We start from the raw sequence: 22,640 nt of genomic DNA, 5'->3' as shown, positions 1-22,640 counted from the left end.
ACAACCAAGTTCGATCAGCCTTCTTGGTTGACAAAATTAGCACTGAACTGCTGTCTAGTAGCAGAAATAGTTTAAACATTGTTCCAAAAGAAAAGTCATGGTTAAACAGACTTAAGTTAACTTACAAATTAAGTTCTGCAACTAACAGACTTAAGTTATCACAAAAACAAACATTCAGTCAGCTTCAAGGTTGAGATTGGTTGATGTTTTGCTGAGATTGGCTCAAGTTTGGACATGGAGACTGGCTTGGTTGAGATGAAGAATAGACTTGAGGTTGGCTAAGGCTTGCTTGAGTTTGTCTTCTCCTCAACTATTGTTGAAGTTGCTTTTGTGATATAGCATTTCTTCCTTGCCACCTTAGTCCAGGTGCATTGTATCCAAGATCGATATTGGTCTGCCCAGCATCCACTACTTTTGTAGGAGCAGAATGTACCCTATCTCTTGCTCCACACTGCATAGAAAGCCAAATTAGTACCCCAAACAACTAATATATAAATAAAAATTCAAATCCTTAATGATCTTACCATGTCTATCACTGTTCCTATATCACTAAACAATTTACCGAATCCAGTTGTTCTTGATCTTCCTCGTAGTCCACTACCTTTTGGCCTTCCTCTAACACTAGCTATAATATCCTCAGAAGTTCTTGATCTCATACTTCCAGTATCCTGGTGTAAGATAAAGTACTATCTTGTAATTTAAAAATTTTGGTCCTAATACAGATTAACTAAATTAACTAAAATGAACACTTACAGATGCACTTGCAACAGCTGATGGTTGAGTATTTCTGGCCCTGGCACTTCCAGAATCACTTGTAGGACCTGATTGTTGAGTTGTTGTTTGAGCAGCCTGTGATGGTTGAGTAGCACCAGCATTACTGGTTCCTGTTATTCCAGATCCTTGTCCTTTCTGAAATTTCCAAAATAAAAAATGAGATATAGAAACAAACAAACTACAAGACACAATCAGACACAAATTGAATACATTACCAGGATAGGACACCCCTTCTTGTTATGGCCTACTGTCTTACAATCAGACTTGTGCCTAGCAGACAAGATCCAACTGTTAAAGGTCTCACATATGTTGTTCTCCACTGAATCACATTTACTCCAATCTTTGAAGAATGCTCTACACCAACATTGTTTTAGGTATCTCAGCAAGTCCTCAATGATCTTACTATCACCTAATTCTGTCAGCTCATCTATCTTAGCCTTCAAATATGCTTCAAATGAAGACCTTGCACATGCCCAAAACTTCTTCCTTCTTTCCTCTCTTTTCCACTTTTGTTTCCAATTGCTCCATATGTGTCTTGCACACATTCTGTGCTCAACATTTGGTAACAACTCAGAAACAGATGCAACAAGTCCCTTAAGCAACAAAAAAAACAATTAGAATATCAGAAACATATATAAAGTATCCAAGTAATAAAAGGAAGAACATGGTTGTAGTATATACCTTCTGCATATCAAAAATGATGGTCAACCCCTCACCTTGGGATTCAGTGAGCTGCAGATCATGCATCAGGCACCTAAAAATCATGACCATGTGTGCTTTGTCTCCTTTTCCACCACTGCCCAGGCAACAGGATACATTTGGTTGTTACCATCTTTATCAATGCATGATAGTAGCTCACCCTTACACACACCCTTCAGAAATGCTCCATCAAAGCCAATAACATTTCTACACCCTTCCAACCAACCAACTTTGTAAGCATGTAGACAAATATAGATACCCACAAACACCTCCTTACCAGGTATTGTCTCCTTGGAGGTCTTCACAACAACAGTGCTGCCAGGATTTGTAGACCTCAACATGTCAGCATAATCATATATTCTAGCAAACTCCTTCTTGTAATCACCAAGATACTGACCCATGACCTGATGTTTAGCCCTAGCACATATGGATTTTCCCACATACACACCATACTTTATCCTAATCAATTCCCGCAACTTCCTAAGCTTAATGTCAGGTTGGTTGATAATGTTGTCCTTGAAATGTTTAGCTACCCATGTTGTATTAGCCATCTTGTTTCGGGTTGCTCTAAAACACTTATGAACAGGATAGTAGCTCTTGACAATGAAATTCCCTGTGTGTCCCTCCAAACTTCCCAAAATATGCCATCTACATCTTGTTGAGTTCACACATTTTGCCCTAACCCTATGTTGTTCATTAGGCCTCAACTTAATTTGAACTCTTCTTTGTACAGCATAATCTTGCAAAGCATATCTGAACTGTTTCACATTTTCAAACACCATTTCCAACTGGAAAGAAATTTTCTTACAAGCAGGATCAAAGTATACCCTACTGTTGTATCTTCTTGGTTGAGGATTATGCACCCCATCTTCTTCATCTACTTCATCATCTGTATCCTCACTACCTGGATCTGAACTGTCCAGATATTGCTCATCCCCTCCCAACTTTCCAGCATATTTGGATCCCCTATTTTTATACATGTCTTCAAAACCAGGGTCTATACCTATAGGTCCCCTAGGTATCTCATCAGTATTAACTTTAGAAGATCTTAATTTACTACTCTTTGCATTCACGTTAGCCTGTCTAGCAACAACAACTTCAGGTTCTAGGTCACTTGTCTCTCCAACAATATCCTCATCAGAACCATATAATGACTCATCTGTATCATCTTCAGAAATAGCCTCATAATCTTTATCACTCTCAGTACTTAGCTCATCACCTTCAACATCACCCTCAACATCACCCTCAGAATCAGTTGCTAAATGAAAGGTATAGAAGTCACCTTCATTTTCACTAGACTCTTCTGTTTCAGAAGAACTTTCAGCAGCCCTCTTTTTACCCTTCCCATGAGTGTTATCACCCCTATTTATATCATTGTTAGGTGAGTGTGTTGCCCTAGCATTAACATCACTTGTTTGCCCATGTGGCATTTCATTAAAGCTAAATGGCTGAACATTAGTGGGGTCCACATTTAAACCACCACTACTTAACATTTCATCTAGGTCCAAATCAATACATGGTGTATTAATTGTGTGACATATATACACATCAATAAAATCCCCATCTTTAAGGTCTTGACAGAAAACTAACACATCAGCATCATATTTCAGAAATTTAAATTCTCCTTTTTGGTTAATTTTACATGCATATTTATCTACTGTTAAGTACCCCATATCCTTATCCCAATCATGAAATTGAATTATATGTAATTCATCAATGTCAGCTTGAAGAACAACTGACCAAGTTTGACCATTTACATACCTCGTAATTGGGTCAGCCACTAACCACCCTAGATGATGAAACTGTAATTTCACATAGACAGCCATTGAAACCTATAAAAAAATGAGGACAAGTCAGATACACTTTAACCCTAAAAAGCAATAAACTTTAACAAAATGGGAGACAGGAATATTTTGATATTCAAAAAAGACCTACATTTTTTAACCCTAAATGCCATATCACTCATGAAAAAGACAAACCCCTAAAATAAAGTAAACATACGACTGTTTTCCCCAAAACCCTAATATAAAATCCCATAATTTGTGCATGCAGACAAAAGCCCTAATTTTTTAACCCCAAATGCCAGATCAGTCATGAAAAAGACAAAAAAAAAAAAACTAAAAGAGTGAATATTCGAGTTTTTCCCCAAATATAAAATCCCAAAAGGAGAAATGGCTTCCACTATATCAGATGAAAAATTATGCATGCAGACATACATGCAGAATCACATCAAACATTACCCACATTATTTCACAAGAAATTAGAAGACAAAGATGAAAACGACATCAAAAGAAACAAACTAACCTTCAGAGACTAACGTGACTGAAATCGAAAGCTCAGACGAATCTCGATCAGTTTTTCATTAAAAGAGGGGGGACCCGAATCGTTTGGTTTTGGAGTGATTAAGATTAGGCGAAATGGTTAATCAGTCATGGCTTAACCTACGTTTAAGAGGGGAGGGATGGTTAGAGAGAGGAAAAGAGACGAAAAGTGGGGGAGGGTTTGTCGGTGTACTGATTAAAAGAGGGGACCCCAATCAGTTGGGTTTAATTTCGCGCCATTGACGTGTACCTGTCTCATTGGTCATTTGCTGACTGGATGGACACGTTAGCGAATGTGTATACACGCGCCTAGGGTCAACGGTCAATTGTGTTTATTAGTTATAAGTTTTTGAGTGTTTAAGTGAGAAAGACAAAAATTTATATATCGGCTTTCAAAAGCCCTACAAGTTTGAGTGGCCAGGAAGCAATTTCGCCATTTTCTTTCTCTTGTCAATCAACCACTTGTTCTTTACGTCCAAATTATTTATTGTCACTATATAAATCCACATAGGTTCATGTTCGAGTATACACCATTTTTACATTGACCATATGAAAAACATAGATAGGTCAAGTATTTTAACTAAGAAGCGTCTAGCAACCTCATTTGTGAGTTCTTTCTTCTGTTTTCTCTTTTTGATAGTTCAATGTATGAAATATATACATATATAATACGTACACACGTACAATATTATTTTTTTGTTTTGATGTTTTTTTCTTTAGTTAATCATGTTGTGTCACGTTTTCGAAGTGTCTAAGATGTCAGGAAAAAATCGTGATAATTGACATGATCATTTCCCTGGAGGAGGTGTAAAAGACTTATGTCGATTTGTATCAATATAGTGCATATCCGCGTTGGGTTCCTCCCAAGTAAAAATCCAAAACTCGTAACAAATTATCCCAGCAGGAAAAGAGTGCGTCAGTGATAAAATGAGATTAGTAATATATATATATATATAAGGAAGTGAATAATAAGAAAATACTACATTGAGGTATAAACCAAGTTCTTGGGGTCATTTGCCGAACGGAAAAGAGTCATATATATCAGTAAACTATGCGAATTAGGAGAGATATGCCCGTCGTTAATATTTGGCACAGATATGCTCAATCCGTCCGATACTTTCTCATTCATACCCTTAGTTTAACGGAATTACTATTTTGTCTTTCTTAAATAAATAACCGGACCCAAGCAAAATTATTATTCTGTAATTGAAAATATGAAAATCATACTCAAAGAATTTTTTTAGTTTAACTCCTCAAATATTAATAATGTCACATAAGAAGTAACAGTTTGATATAAAATGAGACAGAGATTATTAATTTTTCTTTTCCGTGTTGCTGCTAGTTTGACAACTAATATTGACAATTCATGACAGCAAAAATGCTGTAATTAATGATTGATGAACGAGATAACAATGAGTTTTATGGCGCATGTTGGATCTAATATCAAAGATGATGGAGCAGAAAAAATAAATATAAAAATGGAAAAGAAGCACCACCATTTTAACAATTTATTAATTATTTCATAATAAATTTGTAATGCAGAAAATAATCCAATAAACTAATAATCAATGATATAATTATCATTTATCTAAACAAAAAAACGGATCCATCAGGTTAAGTTATAGTGAACATGGAGTTTTTTTTTTTGGTCGAAGAACATGGAGTTATTTGTATTTGTATTGGTGAAAAATACAAATAGATTGTGAGAAAAATAAAAATAGATGGTAAAATAATTGAATAAGACACAAACTACTTCGAATATTATATTATTAAAATAATAAATAAATATCAATTACTACTTTTAGTAGGATTACTTCCCGAAATGATGTATAACAAAAAAAAATCGATTATCAAATTACTCATATAAATAAATATGATTATCACACAATTTCTCAATCAAACAAAATAATATATCAAAAAATATCTTTGAAATAAGGTGGTCAGGTCCTAACAGATTGGGTCAGCAAATTTTGGTTGGAATTTAAGAAAGACAAAATAGTGGTTCTATTAAACTAAGGGCATAAATGAGCAAGCATTGGACGGATTGGGCATATATGTGCCAAACTAATAATAACGGATATATCTGTCCTAATTCACATAGTTCACTGGCATATATGGCCTGAATGAATAAGACTCAACCCCTAAACAGAAATTAACGACTACCTGGTAGACAAATTAACAGAGATAAGTAATTGTTTCACATAAACTGGATCGCATATTTTAATGCCGGTAAGAAACTCAGAATTCTAAACAAAATTAATTTCAGAAGAAATAAAGTACACAAAATGACAAAAGAATCATAAATTACTTTTTGATTTAGCTTATACAGTAATCTTTCTCAAACAATAATTCTGGCTTAGAAATGCTAAACCACAACTACGTTTGCAGCTACAAGAAGCAATACTAATTGACAGCAAGCTCCTAGCCTATTATACATATTCATGAATCCTATCTTACAGAAACAACTTCCTCCCAAAGAATTTGTCAACTTTTTCAAACTTGGAGCATGTCACTTAATACAGCTGAAGACGCTTCGCATCTTTTTAAGAGAGGTCTTATACTATCAACGAAGAAGTGGTTTGAGGTGGAAAACTTGGCATGCTGGCTTATAAGACCTCTTGGCTGCTGCTTGTTCAAATTTCTTAGTTGCAGCTTCATTCTCTTCTAAGCTGGTCTGAATAAAAAATCTAATCCACCAGGATGAGCTCCGCAATTTGGCCTATACCGAGAGAAAGATTAGCAAGTTAAGTTTTCAAGCTTTATAAAAGTAGGAGCAATTGGTACAAATCTATAACAGCCCTTTCAGTTCATACTCTCAACTCTAAATGACTAGTGAACAACATAACAACGCTATACTAACAATTACAAATAATATGCACAAGCTTAGTTGTTTCCACCCTCTTATCACCAACAACAACAACCCAGTATAATCCCATCAAGTGGGGTCTGGGGAGGGTACTGTTTCCGAATAACCCTCGGCTAGAGAAGGTGAAGGAAGCCCTGATAGCAAGACAAATAGTTAGAAAACTAAATCGGAGATAACAACAAAGAATATGGAAGGAGTACATATAACAAGTAATAGTAAGACAGTATATTTAGACAAATAAGTCCAAGGCAGCACACGAGAATATGACGAAGTCCTGCTAGCAAACTACGGACTTACCGAAGGTAAGTAGTAACAGAACAAGACACGCGGCTATAGCCACCCTCTTATCACCACACAAAAAAAAAATGCTGTTTCAACCCAGCTCATGCATATAATCTGTCTTTATCTCGATTCATGCATTCAGCTAATAGAAACTCCCAACCGTATTCACTATCAAGGAAACGTCAACGGAGCTCAAGTTTTTGAAAACCTTGTTAGATAGTTGTACAAGGCAAGATCCATGGCACAGAACAGAGGAACTAGGTCTGAACATAACATATGCACAGTGAAAGGGTTAGCTCTGGTCTAAAACAAAGATGACCTATTGTTGATGAATATTAAATCTACAACGACTAACCAAGTGTAATACCACTAGTGGGGTCTGGGATGGGGTCTGGGAAGGGTAGTGCATACGCAACCTTAGCCCTAACATGTGCAGGTAGAGAATATCAAATCTACATATGAATAAATATATAATTAAGCAAACATAATGAAAAGATCATTGACTTACCGGCCGACCAAATTTTGACAGCTCCGCCACTTTAACCCTTTGTTGACCAGGATAGCCTAAAAAATAATCCAATATTTTAGCTAAATGTCAAATGATTTCTATTATACGGTTATCCACGAAAATAACTGCTTGCTTACAGTAAATAGTATAGCACTGTAATCCTATCTCAGGTTTACATCACCAGTTCCTAAATGTACATAGCTGAACTATTTAAGAAAATTGAAATGGACAAACTTCTTAGTATTTACCAGATAAAATAACTAAACCGTCAGAAGCCACCCTTGCCAATTCTGGAAGAGTCTTGTTAAGGTATCTTGGAGACAAGTAATCCACTGCATCAGACACTATGACAAGAGAGAACGACTTTGAACGGTAGGGAAGAGGAAATTTAATATCGGCTACTCGCACAATCCCGTTATGAACAAGATGCTTGCAGTTGCTATCAGTTTCATCTAAATCATACGGTTCAATGCCCCAAGCTTCGGTATCCTCTTCTTTTAATAGTTTAGAGACCACTGAACAAGTGTCAGGGCCTACATGCAACACTTTCTGCATGTTATCCCCATATGCTTTCTTCAGTCCAGGTAATGCTCTGTGAAGCTCAGCCGTGCATGACATACCACCTAAAGAAGTTGTATGCAAAACAAAACAATATAAAGTTCAAGGCCAAACATCCAAGCCAATAACTGAAATTTTCCTTCGCCAGCAAGAACAAAAAAAATTAAGGAACAGCAAGACTAACAAATAGTATTTGGCTGAGCATTTCTCAACAGCCAGTAAGATTACCAATGACAAATTTCTTGTTGTTACACCGAGCACACATAATCTACATGAGAAATCAAGCCTTTCTTACAAATACCATGTTATGGATCTATTTGCAATTAAAGACTTCAAGCATTCACAAGAATACATTTTTTTTTTGGACAAACGAATACTCTAATTACAGTCTTTTACATCACCTCCCTTAGATATATAAACAGAATGTTCTAGTAACTGGGGCATAATTTGTCATAAAATGCAAAATTTTGATTCAGCTGTCATAGATGGTTACCTTCAAGTTTACTAAAAGCATCTGCTGGACTTCTTCCACCTACCAGAGACAACAAAAAGTATTTGTAATTAAAAGAATAACCGTGTGCAATAATCTTAGTAAAAGATGATAGAGGAGATCATTTTCATCCATAATTATATGATCAGAAGATTATATGATAGAATAAACAACTGCTTAGTCAGTATACGATCATTATAAAGAAATATATGGCTACGAACCTGAACCATGATATACATAACCAATGATCAGCAATGCACCCTGAAATTTACACAAGTGATCAAATTAATGGCTATTGTAGGATTGGGTAATAAGATCCAAAAATTAAGAAAACAAAGACTGGCACAACATCAAATAGCAACATTTTATAAACATTTAGAAGAGTAGCACTGAAAAGGAAAAGGAGATTGCCTAAGCAATAACAAAAATGAGCTCTCCTTTATGGTAAAGAGGTCCATGAATGGAATGATAAATAGCATGCTGATTCAACGAGTGTGGAAACGGAGATATATATGTGGAATAACTTATATCTAAGTAAAATAGATGTATTTCCAACTTATCGTCAGGTAAGGTAGCATCTAGTTTGAAATGACATTAAGCATAGGAGATTTTGAACACTATGCCAATTAAATCAAATGTCTTTGAAGGGATTTTGTTAGTTCCTAATGAGATTGCTTTACACGAAGCCATGAAAGACAAGCACTCAGTTTTAGGGGCTTCTCTGACCTTACTCTTTCATGTCTGCTTTAGCTTCTCCAGTTAATTGATTGGATACTTATAAGGAAGAGCTAGCAAGACAATAAGAATTTAACATATATGAGTAGTTCCACAGTAATTGCATTGCTCCATAATAAGTCCCATCAGTTATCTAAAAAAAACTACAATAAGCCCCGTCTCCTACCAAATTTGAGGGTGTGACAGTTTTTCATGATTTTGCTTATTTAAAAATTGAATCCAGTTCCAACTGCACTACTATAGGTAAACATTTCATTGACAGTATAGTTTAAAAAATGCTTTCAAGGAAGTAAATTCTTTAAAGAAAACTGTAAAAGATGCAGATTCTTTGTTTTTACTTTGCTTTTATCATGAAATTAATTTCCTTATGATTTTCTTCATAGCCAAACCCTTCAATGAAACAGAGGCAAACTTTATTAGCAATAAGCACACTATTAAAGGGCAATAATAACAAAAGAGATCGGCATTTACCACAACAAGTCCTAAGGACAATAAAGGAGATGGACGTGATTTGGGGTGAAAGGAGCCAACAAATGGAATGCCCCCAGTATCTGCAAGACGGCGAGCTGTAGTTGGCCTTCTTGACATTGGGACGAGTAGTAATAACTGAAGCATATCCAACATTAATACTAGTTAATAATAAGGTTATGATTGCTGTTCAAAATATTGTTGTTTCATTTGATGAGTACAGCAATATAATTAACATATAAACGAGGCAAAAAGAGATGTATGGTATAAGAAGTCTTCTGAAAAGAGTGGAGTAATAGCATGTATTATATGAAAAATTTGCTTTATATATTGTACAAATTGGCATACTTGAAGAACTTGGCAGTGGAAATGACTTTGATAACATTTTTTGACTGGTGACTTGATAACATTAACTCCCCTATGCCAAGATACATTTTTTTTTGTAGTACTGAAGGCACGACAAGCTTGGTTGTTTAGCAGTATGCATATGAATTTACTTTACATTTGGCACCCAGCCACAGAGTAGTAATGGAGCAGTAGTACCCTGCACCCAGTAACTTAAAATCTTGGATCCGCCTGATCCGCCTCTTTCTAACATGTCTTTACAGATATTGGAATGCAAGCTTCTAACGAAGTAATAAATTCCAAGAAAAACTTGATGCACTAGTTTACTGTACTCCCTCCGTTTCAACTTATGTGATCTTATTTACTTTTTAGTCCGTGTTAAAAAGAATGACATCTTTTCTTACTTGGAAACAATTTACCTTTATGCAATGATTTATAGAACACAAAATATACGTGCCTCATTTTACACCACAAGTTCAAAAGTCTTCTCCCTTTCCTTAAACTGCATGCCCAGTCAAATAGGTTCACATAAATTGAAATAGGAGTATATAGTAACATTTGCATAATATCGTTTACGAAAAAGGAAACAAGAAAGGGGCAAGGATTCTCTGAATAAACAAGGAAAACTTGCAACTTAACTAAATGCTTGTATCAGAATCACAATTAATAAACTAAATACTACTCTAATCCCTCTATACTTTATAATTGGAATTCCAGTAAAGCTTAATTGCAGCTTTTCTACATAATGTAATTGTTCCATGGGGCTTCAAACTGTAGTGAATCTTCAGAATATCAAGAAAGAATCACACTACATTAGTTCCAAAATATACGCGAACAAGCTTAAATTTATTTAATCTTCGGAATATCAATACAGTTTAGAAATGAACTAGAGCTTGAAACTGAACAGACTCCAACAACATTTACTGCAGAAACTTAGAAACTAAAGACTCCAACTTTATGCACTAATAACAATGGAGGATTTTTCGGGTCGGGTTATGGAGCTACCTGAGGTCGAAAGATCAGTGGAAGTGAGATCGAGATCTTGAGAATGAAGCTGGTGGATCTGGATCTGCTTGTTTTGGGTGTGTGTGCCCTCTTTGTTGTGGAATCTTAGAGGGAAAAATAAAATACTTCTTCAACTTGGGCAGATAATGTTTTTCTTTTTTCTTTTTCTTTCTCATTATTATATTTATTAACATCTGGAGGTTAGCGGGCCTGTATGGATCATTTGGAGAAATTTAGTGGATTGGACATCTCAGCCCAACACCCGGCCCTCGGTATTTGGATTGGAGCCAACACCAAGCCGACTATAATCAGTCTTATTTTATGGGCATCTACGCACTTTTTCCTTCCTATACCATGTATAAAAATTTATTATCAAAAATGTGCATAGTTTCATATTTACCTGTCATGTTCACAGTTATTCTACAAATATTATACCATTCATTAAATACCAATTATTAGGAGTTGATTCCTTCCTAATTAGGCGCGCTATAAATCTAGAACTAAATATTCTTCCTGATATTCCTATTTAGGCGCGCTACAATTATGGAAGTAAATATTCTTCCAAATATTTCATTAAATAAGGAATCATTGTAGCATTAAAATTCTTTATTTAGATATCTCTAATTAATTTTTTCTCTCTTTGAAAGATCAAATGATGTGAATAATCAGAAAGACAGAGTATGAGACCGGCTTTTAAAAATTGTTCCTATTTTCACCTAATATTTCTGCTTATAGTCTCACTTAAACTTATAGCTGAAAATATCGTTATATTTTTTTTCTATGAAAAATAATAAGTTGACAAATCTAATAGTTGATGTCACTAGGTAGTATTTTTCAAACTCGACAAAGAAGTTGATGTAGCTTTCTAACATATTTCCCTCAATCTATAATTGAGAATACTATAATGAATCTTTAAGATTGTGTCTAGTCGAAAATCCCAATTAAACTACAATCGAATGGGAATTGGGATACTAAAATTCAATATACCCAGTTGTAGATATTTTGTAGATGAATTGTAGATTATTTGTATTATGATTGTAGATACTTTGTTTTTTGTTTTCACAAATCAAAAACGACTAAAACTTCTACAAATCTTTTGCAAAAAACGAATTATGTCGAAAATTCCAATTAAACTACAATCCAATGAGAATTGGGATATTAAAATTCAATTTACCCATTTTGTAGATGAATTGAAGATTATTTGTATTCTGATTGTAGATACTTTGTTTTCTGTTTTCACAAATCAAAAATGACTAAAACTTTTACAAATCTTCTGCAAAAAACACAATTATGTCGAAAATCCCAATTATGCTACAAGTGAAATGGGAATTGGGATATTAAAATTCAATGTATCCAGTTTGTAGATATTTTGTAGATAAATTGTAGATTATTTGTATTCTAATTGTAGATACATTGTTTTCTGTTTTCACAAATCCAAAACGACTAAAACTTCTACAAATCTTCTGCAAAAAAACGCAATTATGTCGAAAATTCCAATTATGCTACAATTGAAATGGGAATTGGGATATTAAAATTCAATGTACCCGGTTTGTAGATATTTTGTAAATAAATTATAGATTATTTGTATTCTGATTGTAGATGCATTGTTTTCTGTTTTCACAAATCCAAAACAATTAAAACTTCTACAAAATTTTCTGCAAAAAATGCAATTATGTCGAAAATACCAATTAAGCTACAATTGAATGAGAATTAGGATATTAAAATTCAATGTACCCAGTTTGTAGATATTTTGTAGATAAATTGTAGATTATTTGTATTCAGATTGTAGATGCTTTGTTTTCTGTTTTCACAAATCAAAAACGACTAAAACTTCTATAAATCTTCTGCAAAAAACGCAATTATGTCGAAAATCCGTTTTAACTTTAAAACTCAACATCCACACCCCTAAAGAGATAAAAAGAAAAACAAATGCCAGGGAAATTTTTTCGAGTTAAACAAATGGCAAATAACTAAAAAGGAGTCGGTGGTCATAGATTAAATTTTTAAAAAAAAGTTGGAAACAAGGAGCTCTTCAGATCTTGACTAGCCAACTAAGTCAACTGGTTTGCATGAAACAGAAGTACATACTAAAAGTTACTCTGTAGTAAAAGACATTGTCATTTATGAAGTTTTTGTAACCCGAGGTTGCCAACAAAGACCCCTTTCCAGCGTAGGGCGTGGGATTTTGGCGTAAAAGACATATCATTTTTTCACTGAATGTAGACGAAAAAAATTTTAATTGAACTTTAATGGTGGGTTAACGATGTTTATGCGGTTTTAGAAGAGGGAAAAGAGTAAAAAGAACGTGTGTTTGAGTAAAACGTGGGTGAGGGTTTGGGAGAGAGAAATGTGGGAGGGGTGGGATATATGGTACCTTGAATTAAGGAGGGATATACGCTGCATTAATTGTACTCTTAAAATATACTGTAGTATAGAATTGGTAATTTGGTATACTAAATGTAATTATATCAAACGTTAAATAGTGAGGGTAATAAGGTTTCCTATATGGTATAGGAATGTAAAAATTCCATCGAATTTCAAGTAAAAATTGCACGGGGCACCCTATTTGGTCGCCCCCATTTAACATATACCCATTTTTTTAAAAAGTTTTAACTTGTACTCATTTTTTAAACAACTTCAGACCCCTTTCTCCTCCTCCTTCTCCTCCTTCGTTTTCTTCTTCTACTTCTTCTTCTTTCTTCTGCTGTTATGAAACTTCAGTTCATGGGATGATCGCCAAAAATATGTTTATCAGATTATTTAAAAATAAGTTATAAATAATTACATAAGTTAGTAGACAATAATTTGTAAATATTTTCACATACGTAAGTTAGTAGGCAATGATAATTCTATTCTTTTCACGTTTATTGTTTTCAAAATTTATGATTTAGATATTGTTGGCAACCTGATTATTTATCTAGTATGTTAGAAAGCTTTTTCAAAAATTTCAGCTTATATAATGCTAATGTTTTTACAAATGAACTAAATAATTTCTGCTGAAGTTTTTGAAAAAACTTTATGACAAAACTAATGAATCCAGGACAAAAAAACTTCAGGTTTAAGTGCTGAAGTTTTTACAAATGAACTAAATAACTTTAGTATCTTCTGCTGAAGTTTTTGAAAAAGCTTATCCAGGACAAAAAAACCTTAGCTTATTTAGTGCTGATGTGTTTATAAAAGAACTAAATAACTTCAGCATCTTCTACAGAAGTTTTTGAAAAAGTTTAATGACAAAACTAATGAATCTAGGACAAAAAAACTTCAGCTTATTTAGTGCAATTACAAACAAAAACTTCAGCAAATAGAGAACAAAACTTCAGCTACTATGCTTAAGTTCAGCAATTACAAACAAAAATTTCAGCAAATAGAGAACAAAACTTCAGCTACTATGCTTAAGTTCAGTAATTACAAACAAAAAATTCAGCACACTTGCTACTTCAGGTCCGTCTACTAGAATGCTGAAGTTTTGCGTGGTTGTCTTTGCTACTTCAGCCCCGTATGCTGAAGATACGCAAAAAAAATGGGTACATTTGTAATTTTTTTTGTAAAGCGGATACAAGTTAAAACGTGACTCAAAAAACGGGTATAGATGCAAATGCCCCGAATTTCAATCTTAATTATAGGGGTGTACGTGGATCGGGTTAGTTTGATTTTTATCAAAACCAAACCAAATCAGCTTTATCGGTTTGGATTGGTTCCATTTTGTTGGTTTTTTCGGATTTTTCATTAGATGAATATTATTTCAATCTTACTTTGTTGAGTTATAGATAAAGTTTTGATAAGTGAATATATGTATAGTAAAAACAGGAGAGAGAAAAATCACGAACGTATGATTTATTAAAATATTCTTATGGGAGATTTTTTTAAGTAATACATGATAGTTATTTTCTTAGTCGTCAAACAATGATAGTTACGTGTCCTCTTAGTTATGGAATCTTAGAGGGAAAAATAAAATACTTCTTCAACTTGGGCAGATAATGTTTTTTTTCTTTTTTCTTTCTCATTATTATTTGTTAACATCTGGAGGTTAGCGGGCCTCTATGGATCATTTGGAGAAATTTAGTGGATTGGACATCTCAGCCCAACACCCGGCCCTTAGTATTTGGATTGGATCCAACACCAAGCTTCGACTATAATCAGTCTTATTTCATGGGCCTCTACGTAGTCAAATTTTACTCTTAACATTTTTACATAAATAGCCAGTTAGATTTATTATTTTCTTTTTCTAATCGGTATACATTGATTATACACGATTATACATATATTGTATATTAATTATACAGATATCATACATTCTTCATAATGAGGTAAACATAACCATCCCTATCTGCATCAAGCTTATTTATAATGAAGGGGGTGGCTTGTCTAACACAACATGAGATTTTGGATTGTTGAGAGCATACTTTGCCAGCTTGTGCACGACTTGATTTCCATCCTTAAAGTTATGCTGGATTGGTGGGTCCTTCAGCTGGTGCATTAACCACCTACCAGAAGAAACATTCATGTGGTAAGGTTGGTAATCCTTATGCAATGCTTTGATAACCTCTGTTGAGTCAGTTTCTATTACTAATGGAGTTAGTCCCTTATTCAAGGCTAAGTTGAGTCCCTCTTTGAGTGCTTCTAACTTTGAGTGGAGAGTTGAAGATGCTGGATACTGATATTGAAACCCCAATATCCAATACTCGTTGTTGTCTCGTATGGTTCCTCCAAGACCTGCCAAATGTTCCTTTTCACGAAAGGCACCATCAATGTTTAGTTTAAGAGAGCCATTGTGAGGTTTATGCCACATAATGTTGATTGCATGGGTGTGGACGCTCAATTTTTCATTTTGAGTGAGGAGTTTATATTCAATGGCCAACTTGATAGAATTTTCGAGGGAGAATTTGTGAGAAGTGTTGTCTACATTGTTTTTATTTTTGTTAATCCAGATGTTCCAAATAATAAAAAGGAATAGCTCAAGCCATGTGAGGAAAGGAGATAATATTGGAGTATTGAGGTTTCTTATATTAGTAAGCCAATTTCTTTGTTTTTTATTGGGTTGATTGTTAAGACCTTTTAACACCCAGATGTCGTGGACCATTTTACACCCAATAAAGATGTGATCATTGTTGATACCTAATTTTTTCCTATATATTTTTCAATATGCAAATACCTTCAAAATAGCATATGTACGCATATATAAGTATGTCCAAATATTTTATTATTATTTTTCTTAATTTTTAAAGGTTTTTAAATCAATTTATTTCCCTATTTTATTCATAAAAACCCAATAATTATTTCCAAAATTATTAATTTTGGTAATTCATTTATTTGACTTTCACATTTGTGCTAAAATATAGCCAATATAATTTTTTCATATTTTTACAAATGTATTTTGTATTTTTAAAAGCTAAATTGCATAATTGCAGTATTAGCCTCTTTTAGGATTTAATTGCGTTTATATTCATGAAAATGAAGTCCCGTATTTTAAAATTGATAATTATATGTCATCAATAATTTTAGTACTTTTAATTTATTTCTAGAAATTAATTTACTATTTTTTTTATTTTAAATAGAGAAAAATGACTATTTAAATGATAGCCCAATTTCATTTCAATTATAGCCTGAAATTGAGCCCAAATCAGACCCAATTTCCCAACCCAATTGCAACTCGAACCCGACCCCCTAACCCAGTTTAAATGACCTAACCCGGACTCCCATCTAACCCCTTTAATCCCAGCCGTTGATGATTTAGATCAACGGCTTCCGTTCCCCCTTTCCTTTTTTAACCCCAAACGACCCCTAAACCTATCTCATTTCTCACCTACCGCCGCCATTGAATCCCTCTTCTCTCTCAACTCTCTCTGAAACTCCTACAAACCCTAGCCGCCGCCATCAAACCAAACCCTAATCCACCCTGATACCTACCTAATCCATGGCCTTCCATGGTCATTTGAGACCTGTACTAGCCTTCCATGGCTCCTATGTGTTCGGTTCTATGGTTTCACGACCAAACTTCGAAGGAGTTTGGTCCATTCTTGGCTCGACTGGTATTCATGGCCTTTCTCCGACCATCCACGACCTTTCCTGGCCTTTCAAGGCGGGTCCTTGGCATTTTCTGGTTAGATCATTAACTTTTGAGATCTTTCTCATTTTTTTTGGGTTTTCTGAAACCCTAATCTCTAAGATCTTTCGATTTCTTTTAGATCTGTGCTTACCATGAACTTTTAAGCATTTTTCTCGAAGGTTCTTCAATGTTGTTTTCAAAACGACTCTTCATTGTTCTGATTAGGATTTTTCTTTAAGTTATTTCAAAAATCTTTTCTCTGATTCTCGATGTAGTTTATGACTTTACTATGTTCACACTGTTTGTTATGCTTTCCTTCTACTTGAGTCAGCTTGTTGAAAACCCTAATTTCTTTTAGGTCTCATTTGAATCTTGAAGTTGTTTGTTTAAATGTATACTTGTTTAATTAAGCTCCCCGTTCTTGTTTGATTTATTTGTGTTACCATTTTTAAACTCGATTGTTGTTGAAAAGCCCTAGGTTTTTGGGGCTGAAATTGTTTGTTTGAGTACTTGACTCGACTGAAAGCTTTTGTTTTAGACTTTCTTTTCTTTATGTGTCTCATCTGATTCTGAGTTTTACTATCTTTCTAACTCAACTTTTGTCGAAAACCCTAACTTTTCAAAAGGTTTCCTCACCTGCTACTCTGAGACCTTTGCATGTTTCTGATACTCTATTTTCTTCACTGTTGAATTCAATGTGAGACCTACTTGATTACTATGCTTCGAATATTTGCTTTACTACTGAACCCTACCTTATTTCTGCCATTACTGCATGATTGTGATTATCTCTTTTGCTAATGTGCTTGGCCTCACATGTCTAATGACCCTGTTCACTTTACTTATATACTGAAGTGCAGAAGCATGGTTCTTCTTTGATTGATCTCAATCGTGTGACTGATTTCAAAAAACTTTTCTTTTATGAACTCTAATTTTACTCGCCTGTTAAAGTTAATTGAATCCTTTCCTTATTTTGCCTTACTGAATCTTTTCCCAAAATAAGCATATTTCTATGCTTAGACTTAATTATTTACTCAATGCTTTTACTACTCCTTTTATGGCAATAATTAGTTTGTCTCTAAATTGATCTTCTTTCCTTATTTTGAATATGTCATTACCCATTAAACAGTGATTCCTTAACTAAAGAGAGTCACTTGTGTAATTGATTTTGACTTGTAATTGTTTCCATTTTTGTGGTAGAACTTTACTTATTACCTTATTCCTCATCTATTTTCAAAGCTATAAATACTCTGCACCTCTCTTCTTTCAAAAACATGAACGAATCACTTGAGTTCAGAACACACTTCACTCAAAGCTCTCTCTCTTTTCTCTATTACTACTTGTGTTGCTGCCTTGTCTAGCCGATCGAAAGCCAAGGCTAGGCTATGAAAATTTGCTTACTTTTCTTTCTGCATTTGCCTTTTTATTTATATGTTCTAATTAATCTTCCAGCATCAACAACAACATATTTCTTTACTATTTCCTTCACTCTTGCCTGTTTTCTGCTTGCGTTTAATCCAGTTACATTACCAAACATGCTATAATCTGCTCCTTCCTCTTCTGAATTAATGTATTTTTCTTATGTATGAACTCTGTCAGTCACTTGTTATGACTTATGAATCCCAAACCCCCATATTCCCTATGTGTTTATGTTCTTGGTTGGTTTGAGGGCATGTCAGCATAAGACATTGCTGTGCATGACCCAAACCTAACCCTCCCTGGGGTCATATGCTTTATATCCCCTCTATGTGTTGTGTTCTCCAGCTGGTTTATGGGCATGCCAGCACCAGCTATTGCTATGCATGTCCAAACCTGACCCCTCTTAGGTTCATATGCTCCTTGCAATGTATTCCCAAACCCTTGACCCCTTTGTATAAAAATGTTGATTCTGTTTAGTGTTAGCTTTACTATTACTGTTTTCAAATTACCCTTACACCTTACTATTCTCAACCCAGTTTTAAACAAAATCTCTACTCCTGCACCTCCACTATACTCTTAGACTTAGGTTTTGCCCCTCTTGTGTGAGCCTTGCCTTGGAACCCATGAGCCCCCTCTGAACTTGGACACATAAGGGTTGGCCCTTCCACACTGCACTCATCTCTATCTGGTTATGCAAACTTGGGTGTAAGCACTGCCCAGGGTCCCTTGAGACCCTTATGGAACTTTGACACACTCAAGTCTGAGAAAGGCTTTGGAACAAATGACATTTGAGGTGGTTTATTCCATAACTCAGAGAGGAAGTCAAGAATCAGGCTTCCTCTTGTTGTAACTTCTTCTTTTACACTTTTCCGATGCAATTCATTATTCAGTTTGTAATAATTTGTAATAAACATTGGGGTTGGCTAGTGAAAAGGGTTGGGTAATTATGCATGCTTAAGGGTAGATATCATGCCTATAAGATCTGTTGTTTTAAATTCTGCATGTTTAACTCTGCATTTAGATGTCATGCATATAAGATCTGTTATTTTGCTCGTTTAACTCTGCATTTAGATATCATGCCTATAAGATCTATTTTCTTTAAAATTCTACATGTCTAACTCTACATTTAGATAACACGCCTATAGGGTTTGTCTTCAATTCTGCATGTTTATTACCACACTTAGACACCATGCTCTTAGGATCTAAGTGGTTACAATCCGACATCATTAAAATCTGTACCTTTATAGAAATCATGCCTATCGGATTCAAGTAAATACTGTCTGCTTCATTTCACGTTCGACTAGATATCATGTCTATAGGAATTAAAATTAGCAATAATAGATATCAACATCTATAAAATCTGAAGCCAGTCTAGTTTAAAATCAGCCTAACTCGTATTGTTCTGAATTAGTTTTAAACATCCTTACTCCTTTATTCAACGCGGTTTAGAAAGCATGTCTATAGGATCTCAAATCGTTTGTTGTAGAACTGTTACTGCTTTACTACATTCTGAATCAACAATATATATCATGTTTATAGGATCTCACCCAAACACTTAGGCGATCCCTAGGTGATAACGACAATAAAAACTGAATCCGCCTTTGTTAATCAGTAACTGCTATAACCAGCAGACAAACCTGATTCAGACTTCTTATCTGAGTTATGTAATAAACTGTTCTGCCTCAACAATTAAAATTCTCCTTGCCTTAGCACTTTAAATTCAGACCCTAACTGTGTTTAAGTCATGCTATTTATGTGCTTTGTTTGAGGAGGTATACATGAGCCTTTTAGTTGTTTACATGTTTCCCCTAATATGCAGTCCTATGTTTTTTTTGTATGTCACCTTAGCTTTTTCACCTTTTGAAACCTAAAAGTCAGACTAATATCCCTCCCCCTTTAGGAATAGTAGTCCTAAGTTCCTCCGGGACTGATAAGAGTGGGACGAGTAATAGCATGCAATAGTAGTCGAGACCAATCCGCGCTTTAATACCTCGACGGAGTGGGAAGGGTAGATATGGATATGATGACCGGTGCGCTAATACCACGTGTATCTCCTCTTCTGAGGAGTATCATATCGAGTATCGCATTGATGTGATCATATTATAAATAAACCTAGGACCTCCCTCATTTTATATTCTCAAGTATTTGTAGAATTGTAAAATCTTTTTCAAAATCCGCCTTTTAGTAATTGTTTTTTTTTCAAACTATTATGTGTTTAAACTTAAATCCCATACTATTTGAGCCTATACTTGTCTATTTTCTAAATTACACAAATTTACTAAAAACTGTCTGACCGGAAACCACACTAGTGGATCCTGAAGGATGCCTAACACCTTCCCCTTGGGATAATTTTAAGCCCTTACCCTATCTCTGGTTATCAAACAAACTTAGAAGCGAACCTTATAGGTGTCCTAATGCACCTTAAATCATTAGGTGACAACTCTTTAAATGCAAAACCCAGTTCCCAAAAAGAATGAGTTGTCTTATATACATAATGTCATAAACCTGATTTTCCGATGCGAAGAGGAAAAAAGGGGGCGCGACAATCATTAGTTTTGTTTTTTGTTTTACAGATTGGGCAATTTGGGTCTATGTTAATACCAATATAGTTGAGATAGGAACGAGTAGGAAGTTTATTATGGAGGCATTTCCACAAGAAAAACTTTGTTTTATTAGGGCATTTGAGGTTCCATATCCAGGCGAAATCTGGAAGGTTTTTCGTCAATTGATGAAATAAGATTGTAACAAAATTTTGACGTAAATTTACCATTTCCAGTTAGGGCCTAGGTAGGGGTATCTTTGGGGCTATCCTTTGGTACAATAGAGAGAATGTTGTTAACTAAAGGTTTGGGTAAGTCAAAGGATAGCTTTTTGAGATCTCATGTATTGTTAGTTCAAATATCCTTTATATTGAGACATTTGACTTGGGTGGTAATAGGCCCTTGGATGGTTTGCCTAAGATTTTTGAAACTTGGAATCCAATTTGACTTCCATATATTTATGTTAGATTGTTTATTGGGGATCCAGTTGATTCCTTTGTTGAATAGTTCCCAACATTTCATAATGTTTTTTCATATAAAGGAGGTATTTTTAGATTTATGTTTGAGCCGTAGATGGAGGACAGGATTTGGACCCAGGGGTTGTGAGTATTATGAATCAGTCTCCATGAAAGGTTTGCTAAATTGACCATGTTTTTATCTTTTGCGGCATGAATACATATACCTCCTCTACTTTTATCCCTAGTGATGGTTTTCCAACTGACAAGGTGGAGGTTTTTTTTTTGTATTTATTGTACCCCAGATAATTTTTTTTTGAATTTTGTCTATGTGCTTGAGGATTTTTATGGGGAGGAAGTTGTATTGCATAATATGGTTGGGCATGCTATTTAAAATAGAATTTGCTAGAGTAGTTCTGCCGGCCATGTTTAGGGAATTTGCTTTCCAAGAAGATAATTTTCTAGACATATTATCCAGGATGAATTGATAGTCAGATAGTTTAGGTTTTGTATTGGTAATAGGGAAACCTAAGTATTTACCAAAAATGTTGCTAATTCTAATACCAAGAAGACCGGCTAGATACTTGGAGGTAGCTATTGGACAATTCTTGGACACCAATATTTTTGATTTTGAACTATTAATTTTTTGTCCCAAAAGGGAGCAAAAGTTGTTGAGGCATGAAAGAATAGTGGTAGGTGAATTGTTATCAATGTTGCACATCAAAGTAAGATCATCCGCATAAATAGATGAGATAAGGGGTAATTGTGTTTTTCCAGTCTCACAGGAGACCAACGTTTAATGTCGACATTATAAGATATATGAGTAGAATACATATCCATACAAAGAATGAATATATGGGAAGAGAGAGGATCACCTTGTCTGATTCCTCTACTAGGATTGAAGAACTTACTTCTATTGTCGTTTAGTAGAATTGAAGAACTTACTTCTATTGCCGTTTACTAGAATAGAGATCTTACTAGTGGTAATGCAACTTATTATTAATTTAGTGATTTTTGGAGGAAAATTGAAGTGACAAAGGGTCGTGTAGATAAAAGACCATTCCAACCGATCAAATGTTTTTTCCACATCTATTTTTAAAATCATGTTGGCTTTCTTTCCAAATTATTTGTG

The 22,640-nt window shown here is 34.5% G+C and overlaps 1 protein-coding gene across 1 annotated transcript; it reads right to left on the bottom strand.

The window, feature by feature from the left end:
- Window positions 1–6,038: 6,038 nt before the first annotated feature.
- On the bottom strand, window positions 6,039–11,191 carry LOC107799207 (putative pectin methylesterase CGR3). The gene is made up of 7 exons (XM_016622290.2): window positions 11,052–11,191; window positions 9,705–9,839; window positions 8,720–8,759; window positions 8,502–8,540; window positions 7,699–8,073; window positions 7,451–7,506; window positions 6,039–6,513 (listed from the first exon to the last, which is right to left on the bottom strand). Exons 2-7 carry the CDS (start codon window positions 9,819–9,821, stop codon window positions 6,358–6,360), a joined length of 783 nt encoding a protein of 260 aa, XP_016477776.1. The 5' UTR covers window positions 9,822–9,839; window positions 11,052–11,191; the 3' UTR covers window positions 6,039–6,357.
- Window positions 11,192–22,640: the final 11,449 nt, after the last annotated feature.

Source organism: Nicotiana tabacum, chromosome 7 (assembly GCF_000715075.1).
Source record: "Nicotiana tabacum cultivar K326 chromosome 7, ASM71507v2, whole genome shotgun sequence".
Taxonomy (NCBI): Eukaryota; Viridiplantae; Streptophyta; class Magnoliopsida; order Solanales; family Solanaceae; genus Nicotiana; species Nicotiana tabacum.
The sequence above is the reverse complement of the archived record's forward strand: the minus strand, read 5'-3'. Positions and strand labels throughout refer to the sequence as shown.